The 20,988-nt window shown below is 39.8% G+C and overlaps 1 protein-coding gene and 1 long non-coding RNA gene across 3 annotated transcripts in view; both read left to right on the forward strand.

Annotated features, from left to right (window-relative positions):
- LOC109958979 (SLIT-ROBO Rho GTPase-activating protein 3-like) overlaps window positions 1-7,561 on the forward strand; it is a 29,853-nt gene extending 22,292 nt beyond the window's left edge. For both annotated transcript variants that reach the window (XM_020597989.1, XM_020597990.1), the window contains exons 13-22: window positions 77-137; window positions 1,659-1,736; window positions 2,066-2,200; window positions 2,291-2,396; window positions 2,470-2,697; window positions 3,246-3,319; window positions 3,407-3,587; window positions 4,190-4,336; window positions 4,438-4,753; window positions 5,194-7,561. In XM_020597989.1, the coding sequence (XP_020453645.1) occupies window positions 77-137; window positions 1,659-1,736; window positions 2,066-2,200; window positions 2,291-2,396; window positions 2,470-2,697; window positions 3,246-3,319; window positions 3,407-3,587; window positions 4,190-4,336; window positions 4,438-4,753; window positions 5,194-5,658 (1,791 nt within the window). In that variant the 3' untranslated portion in view covers window positions 5,659-7,561. The remainder of the gene's footprint in view (window positions 1-76; window positions 138-1,658; window positions 1,737-2,065; window positions 2,201-2,290; window positions 2,397-2,469; window positions 2,698-3,245; window positions 3,320-3,406; window positions 3,588-4,189; window positions 4,337-4,437; window positions 4,754-5,193) is intronic.
- Window positions 7,562-14,413: 6,852 nt separating this feature from the next.
- Window positions 14,414-20,660, forward strand: LOC109958949 (uncharacterized). Its single transcript, XR_002274747.1, has 3 exons — window positions 14,414-14,442; window positions 17,321-17,433; window positions 20,250-20,660. It is a non-coding gene; the product is annotated as an uncharacterized LOC109958949 (long non-coding RNA).
- The last annotated feature ends 328 nt before the right edge of the window (window positions 20,661-20,988 follow it).

The raw sequence follows: 20,988 nt of genomic DNA on the forward strand, positions 1-20,988 counted from the left end.
CTCTGCTGGCATGACTTTTTTTTGCTATTATTTTCTGTTAATGTGCTTAGGATGATCATTCTTTCTGGTCCTGTAGGACTCGGGCCAGGCTATACCGGTGGTGGTTGAGAGCTGCGTTCGATACATCAATTTGTATGGTAGGTTCCTGTTGTGCTCATACAGTATATTGTCTTTACACAAATTTACTCTACACAATTACAGTTTAATCCAATTTTGCGTACCTTGTCTCTTTTTCTGTTTAAGTTACTGTTTCTGTTTTGAAAATTATAGACTGGAGCAGTTTTCTCTGGGACAGCTTATTGGTACTTGTGGAAGCGCATTTAAGAAATCACACTGTCCAGTATATCGTTTTAAGGGCTGTCCTCAACTGAAACAGTCTTATGTGAAGACATATTTACATTTTTTTGACAGTTTGAAAATCAAAATCTTTCAAATAGTTTTTTCAATGTGTCCTATTTCAAATTACATATGGTTCTGTTATCTGGAGGTTGTGTAATCACAGAAATTGTAGTCTATTACTGAGCTGTTTTATTCTTCTTGGTAGTTAATAAAGTAAGTTGTGTCCTGTTTTGTCATTAGTCATGAAATGGGGCCTTCAAATGCCAAACACAAATGTGTTTTTTGAATGGATTTTTTTGAACGGAGTAGTGGATGAGACGGGTGAAATCTTTATTTAGAATTATTCACTTCATTTTCAGAACAAGTTGCTTTGTAATAATCGTGATACTTAGTGCAAGATGCCCCCTACGTATGAGAAGAAATGAAGAATGTTGATATTTGGTACAGTCTTACATTACAAACATACTGTGTCATGAAAAAAACAAAATTAAAACTACTAAATTTGGTACATTAACATTAGCTATAGAAACACAGAGGTTGATGTCTCCCTAAAAAGAAAAGGCTTTTTAAAAAAAAAAAAAAAAAAAGAGAGAGATTTAAGTGAGATTGACGATCAAGTTAATTTTGTGTCATATGCTGATTATATGATGATTTAAGCATTTAACTTTACAGTAAAATATCCTTCATGTGTGCGGGTCACTTGGTACTGTTTGTGAATGACACCAAAAAAAAAAAAAAAACACAGCTGTTGTCCTTTTGTAGATGATTGCTGCCTTGCTAATGGATCTCTTGAAATATAATGCTTAATAATTACAGAAGCATGTTTGTGAATATTTGAGTGTAGTCCCTGTGTAGATATGTGCATCATTTTCCAGTAATGGCTTCCTATAAATGTACCAGAAAAAGGAATTAATTAAAAATGTCTTAATCAGGTAAGCTCTTACCAACCAATTGGTCCAGAAATCTTGTAGCAGTGGGCACCTTAACACCTTCTTTTATTACATTTTTGACATTGCAGACTGCTCTTGTCTTTAAGTGGAGATTTCATACCTATCTCACACAGTCTGTCAAGCACATGCAGTACAGTATTCACACACAAAGTCAGGCTTCCATCCATGATTATGTACTTAATTGCTTTCTGCCTGTGTTAGTCAGTGTGGTGTCAATCAGTGTGGACAAACAGAGAAATCTTTGGTCATCTCTCAATTCATTATGATCCCCTGGTTGTTCTTCAAAATATGTATTTTGTGTGCGATGTGCTCGTTTGTAGCAATACCTTTTTATTCTCATTTTACACTAACAGCTGTGTCTATCCACAGGTCTTCAGCAGCAAGGTATATTTCGAGTTCCAGGCTCCCAGGTCGAAGTCAATGATATTAAAAATGCATTTGAAAGAGGTTAGTCCCAGTGTGCAAGGCCATTTTCTCTTGATTGATTTTAAATTGCGTTTTGTCCACCTCGAAAGCCGCCGTCTCTCCCGCAGGCCTCTAAAGTGCAAATAAAGAGCCCATGTGTCACATGTAACCCTGTAATGGACATCCAAGCCATTTTAGATGCATAATACATAAGATCAGCATTGTGGAGTTATAATAACTTAGGAAACACTCCTGCACTCTTAATGTTTGTGTTGTCCGTCCACCTTGAAATACGTGAAAAAAAATGTATCACTGCCATGTTTTATGGCTAGTAGTGAATGATTAATGAGGACATTATGTTATATCTATAGGTGAGGATCCTTTGGTGGATGATCAGAGTGATCACGACATCAACTCTGTAGCAGGCGTTCTTAAGCTCTACTTCAGGGGGCTGGAAAACCCGCTGTTCCCTAAAGAGCATTTCCTCGACCTCATATCCACGACCAGTGAGTGACGCTCCAGGAAAACTTCCAGAAATATAAGACTTTTATTATTTATGCAAGTGTTTCACTCTTTTGTTTTCTTTGTTTTTTAAGAGCTTGACTCAGGTGCAGAAAGAGCTCATCTCCTTCAGCAGATAATTATAACTCTTCCACGGCCTGTGATCATTGTCATGAGATACTTATTTGCGTTTTTGAATCAGTAAGTCCTGTCACAATAAAATTCAAGGTGTGGTGCTGGTATAGTAATGCTTACTCAGCGCTGTCTTCTCAAGTCTTTCGCAGTACAGTGATGAGAACATGATGGACCCCTATAACCTGGCTATTTGCTTTGGCCCCACACTGATGCCCATACCAGATGACCAGGATCCAGTGGCCTGCCAAGCACATGTTAATGAGGTCATTAAGACCATTATCATCCACCATGAAGTCATGTTCCCAACCCAGCATGAGTTGGAGGGACCTGTGTATGAGAAGTGCATGGCTGGAGGAGAAGAGTACTGGTAGGTTCAGGACAAGGTGTCCAACATGTGCCAGTATGTAGTTATTTTTAACACTGTCATTTGTAGTGCTAAGCTCATCAAGTGTGCAATTGGTCCTTAGAAAGATACATTCATGTGATCCCTCTGTGTAGTTATTGACTGTTTGCAAAGTCCAATATGAGCCTCTTTTCATTGGAAAAGTATTTTTCTGCTTTATTTTTGTGTTTAAAGTTGTTAGACAGGACACCTTATTAAAAATGTCATTGTAACAGTAAGTGTTAGTTATTTAAATCGACATCTTGTTTATGCTTTTCTCAACTTTGTCTTAAAAGATACTCTTATGATGGAATCTCACAAAGTTATAGACTATTTAGTGCAAAACCCATCTTATTGGTTATGAGTCTCTGTTTAGCAGTCACTGTAAGGGCTGTGACAGTCTTGGTCAGACAGACTTCTTGGTTTAGGGGTTAACAATGTGTAGCTTGAAGGTGAAAATGGAATGTATCTTGTCTAACTGATAATTTGGTTTGTTTGTTTCTGACTGTTTGACTCCATATTTCTCCATACAGTGAAAGCCCCCACAGTGAGCCAGGAGCTCTCGATGAGGTAGACAATGGTACCGGACCTAACACTAGTGACGAAGGTGAATCAACAAACACAGTTAGTCCATTGTGAAGATCTACAACAACAATTTCTTAAACTGGATTCTGTCACATTCTTTGTTTTATAGAGCTGGAGCAGATTGAGGCCATAGCAAAGTTTGACTATGTTGGCCGAAGTCCAAGAGAACTTTCCTTTAAGAAGGGAGCCTCTCTGTTACTCTACCTGCGAGCCTCTGAGGACTGGTGGGAGGGCAGACATAACGGTGTGGATGGGCTGATCCCACATCAGTACATTGTGGTGCAAGACATGTAAGTAGATGTCCACAAAAAAACAACCACAAACATTTTTTGTTATTTCATACAGATGGCATTTCTATAGAAAGCTGCACCAGAGGAGTGATCATGTCCCAATGTCAGTGCCTTGGTTCTACTACAAGATAAAACAGAGCTATTTTGTGCTTGGTCATTATTTATGTTGCTCTCTTTTCCCAAAGTGCATGTTTCTATTCATACTGTCTCCACGGAACTGTTTGTGCTTGGCCTTGTAGAACCTGTGCTCTCTTAGCCATCAGTCTGAATAAAATGCTCCTGTTTTTCGTGGTTTTTTTGCACAATTTGTTGCAACAAAAACAAAGCAAATGGTCCCTAATCATAAAAATAATGCTTAATAACCTCTCCAGCATCACAGAAAAGGTAAAAAAATTAAAACCAAATTAAGAAGAAGATTAAGGTATAAATTACCAAAGTGGATTTGAGACACTGATAAGTGATTAATTTTGTATGTATAAGCAATGCAACTTACATTTTACAGGTTGAATCTTTGCAAAGTTTAGCCTCTTAAGCCCATTTCAACATATTCTGAAGACAGAAGCCCTTCATCAAGATCAATCTCTGCTGTCTGTCTATATCAGGGATGATGCATTCTCAGATAGCCTTCAGAGGGTTGATAGTGAGGCCAGCAGTGGACTGCACCACGATGATAGAGCCCCATCCAGAAATGAACGCCAGTCTCCTTGTGAACACACACCTGAGCACCACTTTGGGGCAGCATTGGGAAGGTAGGGTTAGTTAAACTAGTGGGTGGACACAGTGCACCTATTGAGAGTCAAGAACTTCAAACCAAGGGCAAAGTATGAATCTTCTTTTATCACTTTTATAGGGTCAGAGTGCGATCAGATGGAGCTGCAGTTCCACGCCACAGGAACAGCGCTGACAGTCACAGCCCCACCAGAACCACTGACAAGCCCCCTAGGGTTATGCCTCGGCCATGCAGCCCACACAAAATAGCTGTCAGCAGGGGCCCAACAGATAGTCCAGAGAAACGGCGCCTCACCACGTTCGGCAGTGCTGGTTGCATTAACCATCCTGACAGAAAGGCCTTCATCGACAGCCACGCTCCACGATCTTCACCCAGCGCCACTCGCCATGCAAGTTTGGGAGACCACAAAGCTCTGGAGGCTGAGGCACTGGCTGAGGTGAGTGTTGGCAACATAATGGAAGCTAAGCTGACTTTGCCACCTCAGGTTTAGTCAAGTGTGTGGATTTGGTTTCAGAAGTGGGGCAACACATGAGATCAGGGGTTCTCCAGTAATAATAAAAAAGAATGTCACTCCCTGCTTTTTACATTTTTGATATCAATTTAGAAAACAACACGACAATATTATGAGAGAGGTTGTACTTTCTAAACTAATTGAAGTCTAGGTGTAGTAAATATTATTAATACACTAACATTACTTAAAATAATATTTTGCTTTTGTTGATGGAGACCTTATACTGTATGTACATAAACAATAGGATTTTGAGAAGGGAGATGGAACTCGCCTGTGATGCGCATCTGTAATTTTAGTTACTTCTTGCCTGATTGTTTGATATCAGTTTCTAAAGTCTTATGTTTCCTTCTGCTCATGTTTCTTAGGACATAGAGAAAACAATGAATACGGCGCTCCATGAGTTGCGGGAGCTTGAGCGGCAGAATGTAGCCAAACACGCCCCTGATGTTGTTTTGGACACACTGGAGCCCCTCAAACACCCCGGTGGAGCTCAGGATCCACCTGGAAGCCCACTCCACACCATGGTGATTCGGGATCCAGATGCAGCCCAGCGACGTAGCAGCAGCAGCTCCTCCTCCGAGACCTTGACCACTTTTAAACCTGCTCTCTCAGCGCGCAGGCCGAGTGCACCTCTAAGGCCCCCGCCTGTCAGGCCTGTTAGGCCTGCTCCTGTGATTGGACAGGGCCAAGGACCACATCGTTCCAGCAGTTCTAGTTCCTCTGGTCTGGGCAGCCCAGGCATCACCCCAACTGACAGAATCTTCCCCAAAGCTCCCTCCCCATCACCATCCACCACCTCCTCCTCCTCAGACAAACAAGGTAACATGTAGGTCCAGTCAGTCACAAGTCAAATGGTTGAACTCTGTGTATACTGAGTGACTGATTACCACCACGCCCCTACACCTCTTTCTGACAGCAGAGCAAACACTGACACCTGATTTGTTTGCTGAATATATATCACAAGTTGATGTACAGTTTCATGTAATATGTTGGTATTACAATGATATGGAAATAGGATTTAAATCTATAAGAATTATTTTAAAAAATGCTGAATAGCCATGCTGGATAAAAGAAAGGGATACACTGGAAAATACTGAATCCTGACAATAAAACATCTCATCAAAATGTCATTACATTACAAAAATGCTGTGAGCTTGGACTGTGTGTCTGGTTTCCTGTTCCATTATGAGGGAACACTTAAGGGAATATTTCACCACTTAATGTAGACATCCAGACTGTGCTGGTGGTCCTTATAGTCTATTATCACTGTAATTCATTGGGCACCATTTATTTTGACAGAGACGTTTTCTCAGAGAACCTGTCCCAGTATCAAAATATAGGCAGACACACACCATGGCTGGATGGTTAAACCAGAGTGGAATAAAGCTCCTGTTCTTCTAATGGCTTCCAGGTTCTGACCACAAGGAAATCACAACAGTATTAAATCCACTGTCTGTAGCATTTAAAAACAAACACCCACTTGAGTATTAGAGATTGAAGGGAGATTGAGGGGCTGGAAGCAAAACATACAGTAGACAGCACCAATTTTCAATGGGACTGACTCATTTTTCTATAAAGAAAAATACTGTATGTGCCATCAGCCTAAAAGATGCTATAATTATCTCAAAATTTTATACATAGTGGCTTTAAATGAATCAGATATCATTTTATATAATTATCATCCATTCCCATAATTATATAATGATATAATCTCATCTTGAAATGCTTGATTCTTTTTACAAGAAGCTAGAGAGTAAGAAGTACAACGGGCAGAATGATTAAAAAACATCTGTCCAGTGAAACTCGCTGGAGCATGGTTATTTGATTGGCTTTGGTTGGCAGCTGCAACGCAATTATGACTTGTTGGCTCCCAGCAAGCTTTGTCATCCCAGTTAGCAGCGCTGCTTCAGTCTGGCCGGTTTGCAGCCGCTCTAGCAGTAGTGGCTTCCTGTGGCAGTGGACTAGGACTCGTACAAACCATACTGTGACATTGTCAGTACTGTTACACAATTTCAAAAGCTACTTCTTAAGACTGAATGCAAGAGACAAGAAAATTGAAACTTAACTCAGCCAAAACTATTTCCTTCATTTCTTTAATTTTTTATCTCAGAGTAGATCAGCAGGAGGCTGAGTCTATAAGACTAGAGTGGTCATCATGGACATTATTGACATGCCACCTCTATATCCAATACATGGAAATAATAAAGATGGGAAAACAGCAACATGTTCTCATAATATAGTAATTCCTCTCTCTCTCTCTCTCTCTCTATATATATATATATATACATATATAAAGATTAGCTATGTTACCTCAACAAACAAGTGAAACTTTCTCCTACAGTTCAAGTGATTATTGCACTTATAAAAGCTACAGGGAACTGTGCTGCATTTGTAGGTTCTGCGTTTTCTTTTTCATGAAGTTGTACTAGAAACATGATAGAGCACATTAGTATCATTGAAGCTTACATAGTGTCTAGATTGCACATGGTCAGTTGAGGCTGTGTGGGTGTTTAGATAAACCTGTTTACTGTTGGTGATGTTTGTTGTCTGTCTTATGAGGATGATCAATTATCTTTAAAGTGTAATAGGTACATTGGAATGAATATATACATACTTGGATACTTGTATAAATAACATTGTATAATAGGAACAAGGGTATATGATCATGTCTAGTGTTTAGATTTTTGTAATTCTTATCCTTGCACACACATTAACAATCCAGTAAATAATTGAAACCTCACAAAGGTCTCATTGTGGTTTGTTCTATCTTGTGATTAAAAATGGAAAGTGCTGAACGGAGCTGAGCAGTGGTAGTTATAACAGTAACACCATATTAATTGTCTGTGCAGATTCTCAGTCATCCAGGTCATAGTAAAATGAAATAACCTTAGAAAAATCAACTGCACTTAGTTATTTCACCATATTAATTGGATATATGGATACAGCATTGTGTCTATACAAAGATCAATGATTCAGTATTTGGTAATAGTAACATTCTTTATGAAGCTGTAGTGTCCGTGTTACACTGACCCTCTGTGGTGAAATGTTGCATGAACATAAAGTTTATCATCTATCGGCATCTTCTCTTACACAGCTCAGTGTGTAAAGACGCTGACTACAGTAGTATTTCAGTGCCACCTACTGGTCAGCATGGATTTTAGCCACATCTTGAAAAAACAGTACTTGTAGGATAAGAGATGAATGAATGTCACTCTCTGCTTTTTCCTATTAGGGGTTGCCACATTGTGACATGTATCACATATTTTACACTAGATGCCCTTCCTGATGCTACTCTGACTCGAACCCGGGCCACAGCGGCGAGAGCTGCGCCCTAACCACTAGTCTATCAGGGAACCTAAGATAATCATTTATTGCCATTGTAAATTTTAGAGTGACCTCCAGTCAGTACAGTAATAGAAAAAAAACATAGCATATGAAATAAAACCATATAAAAAATTTTAACCGCTAGAAAAACGAAATAAACAACCGACCTCTCACACACACAGGCATTGTAATGATTCCTGTTCCGCTGCTTCCTGTCCGGCTTTTATTTTGATGTTACTTCCTGTTTTTGTTTCACCTTAGTTTCGGTCTTTTTACGTTCTTCATCACTCACATTAGTTTCACCTGCTTCGTTATTATGTGCACCTGTTTTCACCTCTATTTAGGCAGCGTCCTCCCACAAGGACACTGTCAGATTGTTCTAGACCCCAGCTCTGACTTTCAAGCTTTCCTTCGGTTTTGGTATCTTGTGGTTCTGACCCGGCTTCCTTGGATTATTCTGTTCTGCCTTGCCCTCTTATTTCGGACTGCTTCTGTGTATCGGCTTAACGGATTTATCTTTGGACAACGCGTTTTGGATTCCCCTGTTTTCTTTTGTTCAAAGTTAGTTCACATAATAAAGAGATGGGTTTGTTTTACACTTCCTCGTCTGGCCATTTAATTGAGTTCACCTAACACTTTTCGGCAGCATTACGCGCCGTTTCTGACAGGCATATTATATTTTAGCAGCATTGAGTGTGGTAACTGCTGTAGGGTAAAAACTATTCCTGAATTTGGTGGCCCTTGATTTGATTACTCTGAACCATTTACCTGACGGCAGCAGTTCAAGGTGTGAAGTGTCCTTAATGATATTCTGGGCTTTTTTTGAGGCAGCAGGACCTGTGTCGTTCTTCCAGACTGAGGAGAGGGCAGCCGACGATCTCCTGGGCCCTGTTAATGACCCTCTGGAGCATTTTCCTCTGAGCCACTGTGCTGCTGCTGTACCATACACATATACAGTATGTAAGGATGCTCTAAATGGAGCCATGATAGGACACCAGCAGTCTCTGGGAGATGTTGTTCCTCCTGAGCACCCATAGGAAGTACAGTCTCTGAGCCTTTTTGAGCAGTTTAGAGGTATTCACACCCCAGGTCAGATCCTCCTCAATGTGGACTCCCAGAAAGCGGAAGGCCAGCACCCTCTCCACACAGTCACCGCTGATGTACAGTGACAAGATGTCAGTTTTCTTCCTCCTGAAGTCAGCAATGACCTCCTTAGTCTTTGAGGTATTAAGGAGCAGATTGTTCTCTCTGCACCACACTATCAGCCTCTCCACCTCACCCCCCAAGAGATGAGCCCCACCACCATGATGTCATCGGCAAATTCTACAATGGTGTTGTCAAGGTGGGCAGGGGGCTCCCCACACAGCCTTGTGGGGAACCAGTGCTGAGGCTGAGAGCCGTGGATGTGTGTGGGCCCACTCTCACCCTCTGGCTGCGTCTGGACAAGAAGCTCTTAATCCATATGCAGGTGGAATATGGAATTTCCAGGTCCACCAGTTTGTGGGGGAGGATGATGTTGAAGGCAGAACTATAATCCACAAAGAGCAGCTGTGCATAGCTCTCCTGATGCTCCAGGTGGGACAGCACAGTGTGGAGGGCTGTGGATCTATTTGCCCTGTATGCAAACTGGTGTGGGTCAGATGTTTGGGGAGGAATGACAATGTGTCCCCGTACCAGTTTCTCAAAACACTTCAGCCACCACTGGAGTGAGTGCAACTGGCCGGTAGTCAGTGAGGCTGGTAATGTTTGGTTTCTTAGTTAGGGGAACTAGGATGGAGGACTTCAGGCAGGGTGGGACAGTGGATTGGGTCAGAGACTGGTTGAAGACACCAGCCGGCTGGTCCGCGCAGTCTTTCAGCACATGTCCGGGGACGTTATTGTATGATCATTGAGACATTCAGTTACCATTTGTGCCCTGTGGGTGGCAACACTGTCATCCTGCAACACACTGAATCAGAATCAGCTTTATTGGCCAGGTGTGTCTGACACATGAGGAATGTGACTCTGGTACATCGGCTCTCAATGTACATAAGTAAACCAACATTAGACTGTGTAATATAACAAAATAGGCAGTATTGCCAAAGAGAGATGCTTTTTATCAAATGCATTAAATTTTTTCCAAGTAGACCATTGCCTGTATTCCAGTGGCAGTACTCAAGATCTTTTACTTAAGTTAAAGTGTCAGTACAACAATGTAAGAATACTTCATTCCAAGGAAAAGTCTGCAGGAACACAAAATATTATGAACTAAATATACTTAAAGTGTCAACATTAAAATATTCATCCTGGAGAAATATGATGGCTGTAAATGATGTATTATCGTTATTATGCAATAACATGTGAGTAGCATTTTATTATTGTAGCTGCTCAGGGTGAAGCTAATTTTGACAGCTTTATATAGTCAAGTAGTTAAATAGAGTGGTTCCCAACCTAAGGGTTGGGCCCCTCTGAAGGGTTCACAAGGTAAATCTGAAAGATAGTGAGATGGTCAGTGAGGGAGGTAAAGAAAAAGTTCTATATAAATTCATTTTTTGGACTTTCTGAGATGTTTAGAGGGGAAATGTCTCCCTGGTGAAACTGATGGCAGTTCACTGGAATATCTGAAATAGTATGACACCCCAGACAGTTTTTTATGAAAAGGTGGAATTTTATCATGAGGTGCTTTAAGTTTGTTACAGAGGCATTACCTCTGCAACAGGACACTGAGGCTCCATCCTTATAGAAGATTAGAAATATTCTAGGTTGTGGTCTCAGCTATCAGGTGAATGTGGACCAGCTGGAACCAGTAAACAATGGGAGTACAACAGCTGATATGTTGAGATAAAAGTAGTGTTGGTCTGTAACTTGGCAGGAAGCACATCTCTGGTTCCAGAATAAACAGACTGGAGGTGTTTTTTGTTTTTTTTGGTTTAGATTTTAAAGAGAACCTCCATCCAGCTGACACTGGGTGAGAGGCGGGGTAGAGAATGTATAATATAGAAATAAATGTGAGTATATAAAATAGTCATAAACCATGACTTCAGAAACAAAAACTGTCTTTTCAGATGTTTTGTTTATCTGTGACCTGATCACAGTAATTCAGATCTTTTATTTTTTCCCATAGCCAGCACTCAGAGTTAGGCGTAATTCACTTAGGTGTGTTTACAATCCACTTTATTCTCAATAATGAGATTATGACCTTGTCCGGGGACCAAATGGCTGCCAAGAGGGAACAGACCACCCATGGCCTAACACCCAGCATTTACGGCTGTGACTTCCTAGTTCAAAAGGCCTTTTCATTACTACTGTGATATGATTGGTAAGGCCACCAGAGCTGTGGCTAATGTAAGGTTGTTGTCATTGTTGTGGAATCCATAGATCCCAGGGTATTAGGATATAAATATTCTAATACACATGTAAGTAAATAAAGAATCGTGACATTGTTATTGTGGCACCTCTTCAAATATTAGTGCATGCTCTGTAAAGCGGTTTAGAGTAGTGAGGCTAAAACATACAAGTTCTGGTAAATAGTTTTTATGCACCGGGGCCTTTTATTTTTAAACCTAATTTATACCTCTGCCATAATGGGTAATAAACAACATTACCACAGTTTCTACATGAAAGCTGGAATGGCTGCAACAGTGCCTCACCTGAGAGTGTAGTTAATGTGAATGAGCAGATATTATTATACAGTATTTTCAATGGAAAAAACTGGCAAGAGTGTTTTTTTTTTTTTTGGTACTCCCTTTAGCTCTGGTTTGCTGTCGATCAACTACTGATCTAGCTGCTAAATGTTTCAGTGTTCAACAGCTGACTGCTAACTTTGTTGGATATTTGGTACTGTGTAGGCAGTGCACAATGAGATTATCAAAGCTTTGTCACCTAAATCTGCTGCTGTTTTAAGAATAACTGATGATGAGACCAAACCAAAACAGTAACGCTGCAGTTCTGAGAACCAAAACAAAGAGCTAAAAGATTGTGCAAATTGGAATGAGCCCTACCGTGTCTCTGCCTTTTGCAGTGTGAGAGGCACCAACATCCTGGATTCTGTTTTCAATAAACAGAATATGAAGGGGTGAGTCAACCTCTTCCATCTGCTCCCTGGCTCTGCAAGATGTTACCAGTAGGAACAGAAAGGTGTTGAGGTAACTGTCAGGACATGTACGCAGGGGCCCACATAGCTAAATTCCTCAGAAGACTGGGGTCCGTGACTTTGGTCCATGAAGAGAGTAGCACAGAAGAAAGTCAGTTACTTGTAAAATCTAGTGACTGGAGGTGGACGGCAAAGTGCCAAAATACTCCTAGTAAGTCACAGTGATTAAAATCTCATTTAGTGAGTCTTAGGATACATCACTGGTGGAACTAATGCATTTAGGATTAAATGCAGGTTATCTGGATCCCTGAGGTGAGAGGGCTAGATTTGCATGAGTAAAAGTCAAATTAGAACTAATTTCAAGCCATTTTTCAACTGAAGATTGTGTTGAGCTTGAGAAACTGATCTCATGACCACTCATTATGGAGAAAGTGATTAATTGATGTTACAATACAGAAATTCAGTAGCTACCAGTACTCAAATAGTAAAGCTGCACTAATCAGTGTGTCTGTATTAACATAGGATGACATGACATGAAAGGGATCACTTGCTTTCAGTAAGGTGCTAAGATAGTTCATGCATTACTGTTCAAATGTGAGTAAAGATCAACCTTAATTTACATGAAACTTCCTTTTTGATCTGCTCACACTTTTATCTACTGTAGAAATCACTTTCCGTTTCACACCCATGAACAAATCTTTGCTGTTTGCATGTTTTCACAGACTTTGAAACTGGGATCCTCTCACACTGCATGACAACTCACTCACCTCCATCTGTTGAGCATTTGAACTGGAATCTCTGTTCTTCAAGTACAAGGTCCGGTGGGTCTATTATGTAAAGGGCCAGGAGCAGCACAGATTGAGATTTTCCCCAGTATCAATTTCATGGATATCATCTGTCTGCATCAGGGGGTTGTTTGTTTTCCTAGCCTCTGCTCTTCCTGTGGACAGCCACAGTGGGCAGTGGCATCAGACAGTCTCATGGGTAAAAACAGCACTTAGGAATGAAGGGCTAGATACTAATGCAGTGTACTCTGCATACAGTACACTTCTTGGTGCATGTACTGTATATCACTCCATGGTTTCTTTAGCATCACTCCTTTTCTCCTCCAAAGGAGAAAAAAAGATCCATTATTAACAATGAGTTAAGTTTAGCAAGGTATCTCCCTTATGTCTCAAGAATGACTCCTGTGGCTACAGTAGTTGTCCGGTCTCACCAATTTCTCCTAGTAAGTTTTAGAAGAAACATATCAGACAAATCAGAAGCTAAAATGAGGTTGAAATGAGACAATAGCAGCCAAGTCAGTGTAACTCTATCTTGCTGCTCTTAATGTTTGGAACTATTTGACGTTTCCATGATGCACCATTACTGCAAAAAAAAAAAAAAAAAGTCAGTGGAGATGTCGTCACTCTCCTTCTTAATCCAGTCTAATTTGAACTAATTAGACTTCATGGAAATGCTTGAAGAAAGGCAGGATTTCACGCACTCCATGCTGCACATATGGATAATCACCTTTCTTGGCCAAGTATGTTACACAGAAGGAATTTGTTTCTGGTACAGAACTGAGGCAGCCATCTGCGGCACCAACACAACCGATGGCTCTAACCATCGGGGGCAACTTGGGGGTTCAGTGTTTTGCCCAAGGACACTTTGACATGTGGACTGCAGGCACCGAGATTCGAACCTCCGGTTAGGAAATGACTGCTCTACTCACTGAACCACAGTCACCCCCCGTAATGGCATAATGACATTTTTCAGCTGCTCACTCATGATGACTTGTCAGGTACCGAACAATAAGGCAGAGGACACAGGATTTAAATTTCTTTTTACCCAAAAATAAGGAAAATAAAATACACACCACATCAATATCAAACAAAATGGGCCCAAAAACAGGTCAACAAAGGATAAGGAAACTCAAAATACAGCAAAATGAACTACACAGTACACAAAAACACAAATGGGGAACATCTGAACAGACAGTCTGCTAACAACCATTTGTCTTTCGATGTAAAAAAATAACATAATTTGACAAAGTTTTAACAAACTACAAACAATTAAACATACAGTATTTCTCCCAAACTCCCCCTCTTTCTTGTACTGGGCACTTGGTACAGTCCAGGCCTAGTGGGAGGTATTTAAACCTGCTGCTGCCGCAGGCTCCTGCTGCCGCAGCCTAAACTTTTTGTCAGAGCCACCCCCATCCATGAACCAGGAACAGGTAATAGAAAAAGAAAATTTACACACGTTAACAATACAAAATTAACCAAATGTGTATATTTTGTTGATTGTGTCTGTCTAAACCTGATGTCAAATCAAATGCTTAAAATCTGCCTACCACTTAAATCTACACACATGAACAAAGAAAATAAAAGAACATTACCTAGCTAATTCCACTGCTGGTGGTGGTTTAGGCCCTTACATGGGGGGGTAGCCGGGGCTGAGGCCTTCACATGACTCGTAATATATATGAAGTTGAAAGAAATGTCTTCACTTTTTTCAAATGTTTGTTAGGACTTTATAACTTTATTTTCACTGTCCATGTGTCCTCAGGAGGTTTCTTGGTTGGTGTAATCCTTTTCCCCTTTACACCACTGTTAGCTTGATACTCAGTCCACTGCTCAGACCCAAAAATGGCAAAGTTCACGTTTCTGTTCCAGATAAAAATTTATTCCAGTGTTTGGTCAAAGGTGAGCTCAGTTCATAGCACTTAGATAAGGCCCAGTTGCAAAAGAAATCCCCCTTTTTGTTTAACACTCGCTGCTTGTGGATTTATGTTAAGAATTCAAAAATAGTCCCCCATCTTGTTTTCATTTTACATGTTCTCAGTGCAATCTGTAAGCACAATATCTTCTTTCATTGGTACAGTGACTAAAACCAATGTGAGCAAAAAGTGAGCCAAAGAGTTTCAGGGATGTAAACGGCTCAATGTGATAAGTGTGCTACAGTTAAACTAAACAAATCAAGTTTGAATTGTTTCGTAACAGAGTGAGCTCACGGTGAAGTGAGATGAGAGATTTTGTTGTACTTCAGAAATCTGATTTCCTTTTGATAGACAGATGGTACAATTCTGCTTCTTCACTTCAACACAAACAAATGTCATGAAATGTAACCTGATCAGTAAAACAGAATCAGCCAGTGCCTTTTTCTTGTTAAAATTTGTTTTACATGTTTTACCAGTGGACAAAAAAACTTGAGTATGTAATATAGGTACAACATATAAACGAAGATGTTTTTTTTTTCCCAATTATAATGGAACAATGTAAATGAATTTAACTAGCTCACACAAATGTGTTCATCCAATAATATGAACATTATTTCATTTGGTCTTTTAGTTGCTTTCCCCCCAGTTTTTCCAGAGGAATTATAAAAGCATAGCCATTATATAATGAGAGACTGCTGTTGCTAATAAAACTAGTCATTCCATGAAAGAGTCAGCATTCTTTCAAAATTTCATTTCTGAGTCAGTTTTGGTTGGAGATTTATCACATTAGAAGCACATTGAGGTTCTTGGTGAGTGCTGGCCACGGTTGTGCTCTGTGCACTCTAAAACCCTCCTGCACTGGCTGTATAAAAGGACAATCCCACATTTCAAAAAGGACAGCACAGCACCTAGAACAAATGGCTCAGCCTCTTCTGGTGTGATTTAAAGGGCATACGGCCTGGTTATTTTTCACTTTTCCCCTGTTCTTATTTTGACCTCATAATATACAGCTACAGTGCCTTGCGAAAGTATTCGGCCCCCTTGAACTTTGCGACCTTTTGCCACATTTCAGGCTTCAAACATAAAGATATAAAACTGTAATATGTTAAGAATTCAAAAATAGTCCCCCATCTTGTTTTCATTTTACATGTTCTCAGTGCAATCTGTAAGCACAATATCTTCTTTCATTGGTACAGTGACTAAAACCAATGTGAGCAAAAAGTGAGCCAAAGAGTTTCAGGGATGTAAACGGCTCAATGTGATAAGTGTGCTACAGTTAAACTAAACAAATCAAGTTTGAATTGTTTCGTAACAGAGTGAGCTCACGGTGAAGTGAGATGAGAGATTTTGTTGTACTTCAGAAATCTGATTTCCTTTTGATAGACAGATGGTACAATTCTGCTTCTTCACTTCAACACAAACAAATGTCATGAAATGTAACCTGATCAGTAAAACAGAATCAGCCAGTGCCTTTTTCTTGTTAAAATTTGTTTTACATGTTTTACCAGTGGACAAAAAAACTTGAGTATGTAATATAGGTACAACATATAAACGAAGATGTTTTTTTTTTCCAATTATAATGGAACAATGTAAATGAATTTAACTAGCTCACACAAATGTGTTCATCCAATAATATGAACATTATTTCATTTGGTCTTTTAGTTGCTTTCCCCCCAGTTTTTCCAGAGGAATTATAAAAGCATAGCCATTATATAATGAGAGACTGCTGTTGCTAATAAAACTAGTCATTCCATGAAAGAGTCAGCATTCTTTCAAAATTTCATTTCTGAGTCAGTTTTGGTTGGAGATTTATCACATTAGAAGCACATTGAGGTTCTTGGTGAGTGCTGGCCACGGTTGTGCTCTGTGCACTCTAAAACCCTCCTGCACTGGCTGTATAAAAGGACAATCCCACATTTCAAAAAGGACAGCACAGCACCTAGAACAAATGGCTCAGCCTCTTCTGGTGTGATTTAAAGGGCATACGGCCTGGTTATTTTTCACTTTTCCCCTGTTCTTATTTTGACCTCATAATATACAGCTACATATCAATATCTATTATAATACAAGTAATTTTGTTGTACTGCGTGTCTCTTGTGCCAGTGAATGGCAGCTGATTATACGGGCCTGGAGCAAAGATTTACATTACTGCAGACAATTTTCAGCATTTGTAAAACCAGTTGGTTCTGCACTGTCACTGCTCACAGCCCCCAAAGAGCTATAACTGTCAAATGCAGAGACTTTCCCCTGAGGGTCCTGCTAAAGTATAATTTAACTTTTGCAGAAGTGCAATTTATCCATTTTTAGAGTTTAGTACTAGATTCCATGGAGGACATGACAATTTGCATCGGTTTCATTTCAATTCACATTTCTTTTTCCTTTCTGTGCATCCTAGAGGTCCCTGTCTGTCTGTGGCCCATTCTACTGTACTTGATCCTCTCTGTATGATGTCATCATGTCCAAATTACCACAGAGGCCACACACAACAGGCCTCTGTTTATTGAGAAAGTAAGCATAAATATTTTGTTAAAATAGAGACTGTGTCAATCATATGTCCCCATAACAGCCACAGTAGCAAAAACATTAGCACAGGTTTTTTGTTGCATGACTAAGAACACATTATTTTGGCCTTATTAAATGTTTGTGCTTTATGTGAGATCATCAAATCAGGCTGTGGGCTATTCAGTCTCCCTCCATCTCACTTTGACAAGTCAAACTTGAAATGAATTTACTCAGTGGGAGTATAATCCTATGTCGAGCCAAATTGACCTGGAATACACAAAGGGATGTGAGTTTTGTGCGTCTGAGGTTGAGGTTAGACAGCACAGGAAATCATATTCTGCAGTTTTTTTGTAAACTTTCCAAAAGTTTAAGCAAAATCTTGGAGGTCTGATACAAAATCCCTTTCCAATGGAAATTTATCTGGTAAAGGAATCACTGTGCCTCTGATTTATACCACAGGATCATGAGCTCACAGACGAGGAACATTCACTGTACCAAAGGCACATCACCAAAAGGTAGTGGCTGCATGCAGACCCTCTTGGATGCATGGGATTGATTTTCCATTAACTGAACTGAGCTGTAGATGTTGCAGAAGCTGTGAGAATTCATTTGTCTAAGTGTTGGTCTGTATAGACCATCTGTAAGAACTGGCTTTTTTTCTCTAACTTTAAGCTGTGTTCACATGCTGGGGTACACTAGTTGACTTTGTAACAAAACACTTCCTTAAATCTAATATAAACAAAATCATTCCTAAGTACAGACAGTGTTATCTTTTGCCCAACTAAAATGTCATCAGTGTAATAACAAGGATCATTATTTAAGTCACACTGGGTCTTGTCAAATCTTTGGCTCTCACAAGTCAGTTTCATAGAAACGCATGGTGCAAAGGGACAGTTAGGACATTATTCAAGATTACTGGCAGACAAACCTTTTTATAACCACTGGACTTCAACAAGATACTGGACAACATGAACCTTAAGATGGGGCTGAGCCAACACTCCTTATATGAAAGATTTAAAAGGCTTTTTGATACTGTGGTATTTTTACATGTCATAGTGCAGGAGAGGCAGCAGTCTAATTAAAGTATTTAACATCTTATGATCTTTAATTCATGTTTACATTAGTAATGTTGTATACTCAGCAATAAAATGGTTAGACAGTTGCATGCACATGTAAGTGGTGCATGCACAGATTTCCTCCATTCATCCATTATTCACTTATCCTGTAAAGGGTCATGGGGGCTGGAACCTGTCCCAGCTGACACTGGGGCGAGAGGCAGGGTACATCCTGGACAGGTCACTAGTCTATCACAGGGCTGACACTTAGAGACAGAAAACCAACATGCAAAGTCATCACCAAAAGGCCCCGATCAGTATGTAACGCCAGAACCTTCTTGCTGTGAGGTGACAGTGACACCGCACCACGGTGCCCCCCCATTTCTTGCAATGTGCAAACATATGATTGAGTTCAGTATTCTTGTGTTGCACAACACTGACTGTTTCCTTTGGTCTTCTTGATTAAAACAATGTGACAAACTGAATCCACTCTGTTTTTTTGTTTTTTTTACTAAAAACAGATAAAGTAGTTTTACTTGTTTCTGAACAAAATGTCTCCCCCCCCCGCTATATGTATATGCATTATTATAAATGGACGTCTGAGATTTGTATTTTTATAAAGAGCCTTGCCATGATCACCAGATTGCCAAATCAGTTCTCATTTACTGGCATGTTAATTAAAATAAAGAGACAAAAAGTCAGCACATGTTAAACAGTCTTAAAACATGTCATACTCACAATATGCTTGTCTGTTTGGACTGCCTGTTCAAAACAGTGTTTGTTAAGGTTGGCAGTCATAGAAACAGTGTGTTAGTCACGCTAAACTGATGATGATCTGCATGAGATTTGTTTCTTATCACGCACATGCTGCAGGTTAGCAACAAGAGAGTGGCTGCTGCTTCATACCTGTGTAAGTGCACGGAAACCACAGGGCAGCTGTAGACACATTGCTTTATTATCCTTGTATTGAACTGACCCCCATATGCTCAGACATAACCACAGCTGGGTGTCTCCACACTTGAATCTAACACGCCAAGCCCAACTTGGTTTTTAAATATTCTGATGAAAACATGATGAATATTGATGCCAATTTTGAATCAGTGTCAGAGTTTGCGTGTGGTCAGGGTTGTAACACTTGATCTTCTCCATCTGTTTTATTGTCAGGTTGAATACTGAGAAACCTTTATTGAGACAGTCTGTTTTATGACAAAGTATTTGTGTAAAGCCACATTTCTGTAATTGGAATTGGCAGTTTTATTGAAAACAAAACTAAAAATGACATTTTCCTTTTGTGCAGCAGTAAACACTTTGTCTCATGCAGAGAATACCAGAAATAATATTTTAACAAATTTCTAAATAGAGTTTAATAAGAGTTGGCAACTTAATTTCCAACTACATGGTTCCATGTTGGGATTGGGACTGCTTATTATCAAATGGTTTGTCTCAGTTGTGTATCATCAAAATCCTCTGAAGTGTTTGTTTTATTATATATGATACGGTTATAACATAACTTTATGTTACATAACATTATGAAGAAACCAATTTAAAAAGTAGATTTTGGGCCTTTTCACAATATCTCAAGTTTGTGGCAACTTTAATTTTTTTGAAATTTTAAATTATTAATCTTAGAGATTTGTATACACACTGTGCATAGACTCAACGAAAAAGGCACAAAACCAGTTGTACTTGTAAGTTGCATTACAATTGTGTTTCTTACAGTTTAGGCTGTCCCTTGTCACTGATCCTGTTTGTGATTTTCATGGACAGGATCTCAAGGCAGTCATGGAGGAATCCCACCAGAGGAGCTGGAAAACGTTGCAGGGGAGAAGGAGGGCTGGGCTACTTTACTGAACCTGCTGCCACTGCAACCTGATCTCAGATAAGCAGAAGAAAATAGATGGATGTGCAACTGGATTTAATAACTTGCTGTCATGGCACATGCACAGTAAAAAATAATATTTAGATTTCACAGTGTTTAGACTTGTAATTATTTCTGACTGAGCCTGTATGAAGTACCGAGTTACAGCACCAGCACCACAGGCTTAGATGTAATTACATTCAGCCAAAGCATGTAATAGTTTAAATAGCTTTTTTTCATATTTGGTGGCTTTCTTTGGAAAACACTAACCTCTTTGTATGATCAGAGTGGAATTACTTCATGTACAGATCAGTGACAAATGAAAGGAGAGGCCAAAATAAAGTGTCTTAGTGAAGTGTTGGGCCACCACGTGACACCAGAACAGATTTAGTTCTCTTTGGCATCGACTCCCCACGTCTCTGAACTCTACTGGGGGGATGGACACCTTTTTTTTTCAAAATATATTCCCTCATTTGGTGTTTTGATGATGATATTGGAGAGCTAGATGCTGAGATATTGAGATCTGGTGACTGCCAACAGCACATGGAATCTACACTCAATGTACAGGGGAGAGAGAGAATTGCAGTCTCCTTATATTCGAGGCAGATAGTTTCCTTTTAGAGGAAAATAAGATGAGGGGAGGGAGTT

This window comes from Monopterus albus, unplaced genomic scaffold (genome assembly GCF_001952655.1).
Source record: "Monopterus albus unplaced genomic scaffold, M_albus_1.0 scaffold36.1, whole genome shotgun sequence".
NCBI lineage: Eukaryota > Metazoa > Chordata > Actinopteri > Synbranchiformes > Synbranchidae > Monopterus > Monopterus albus.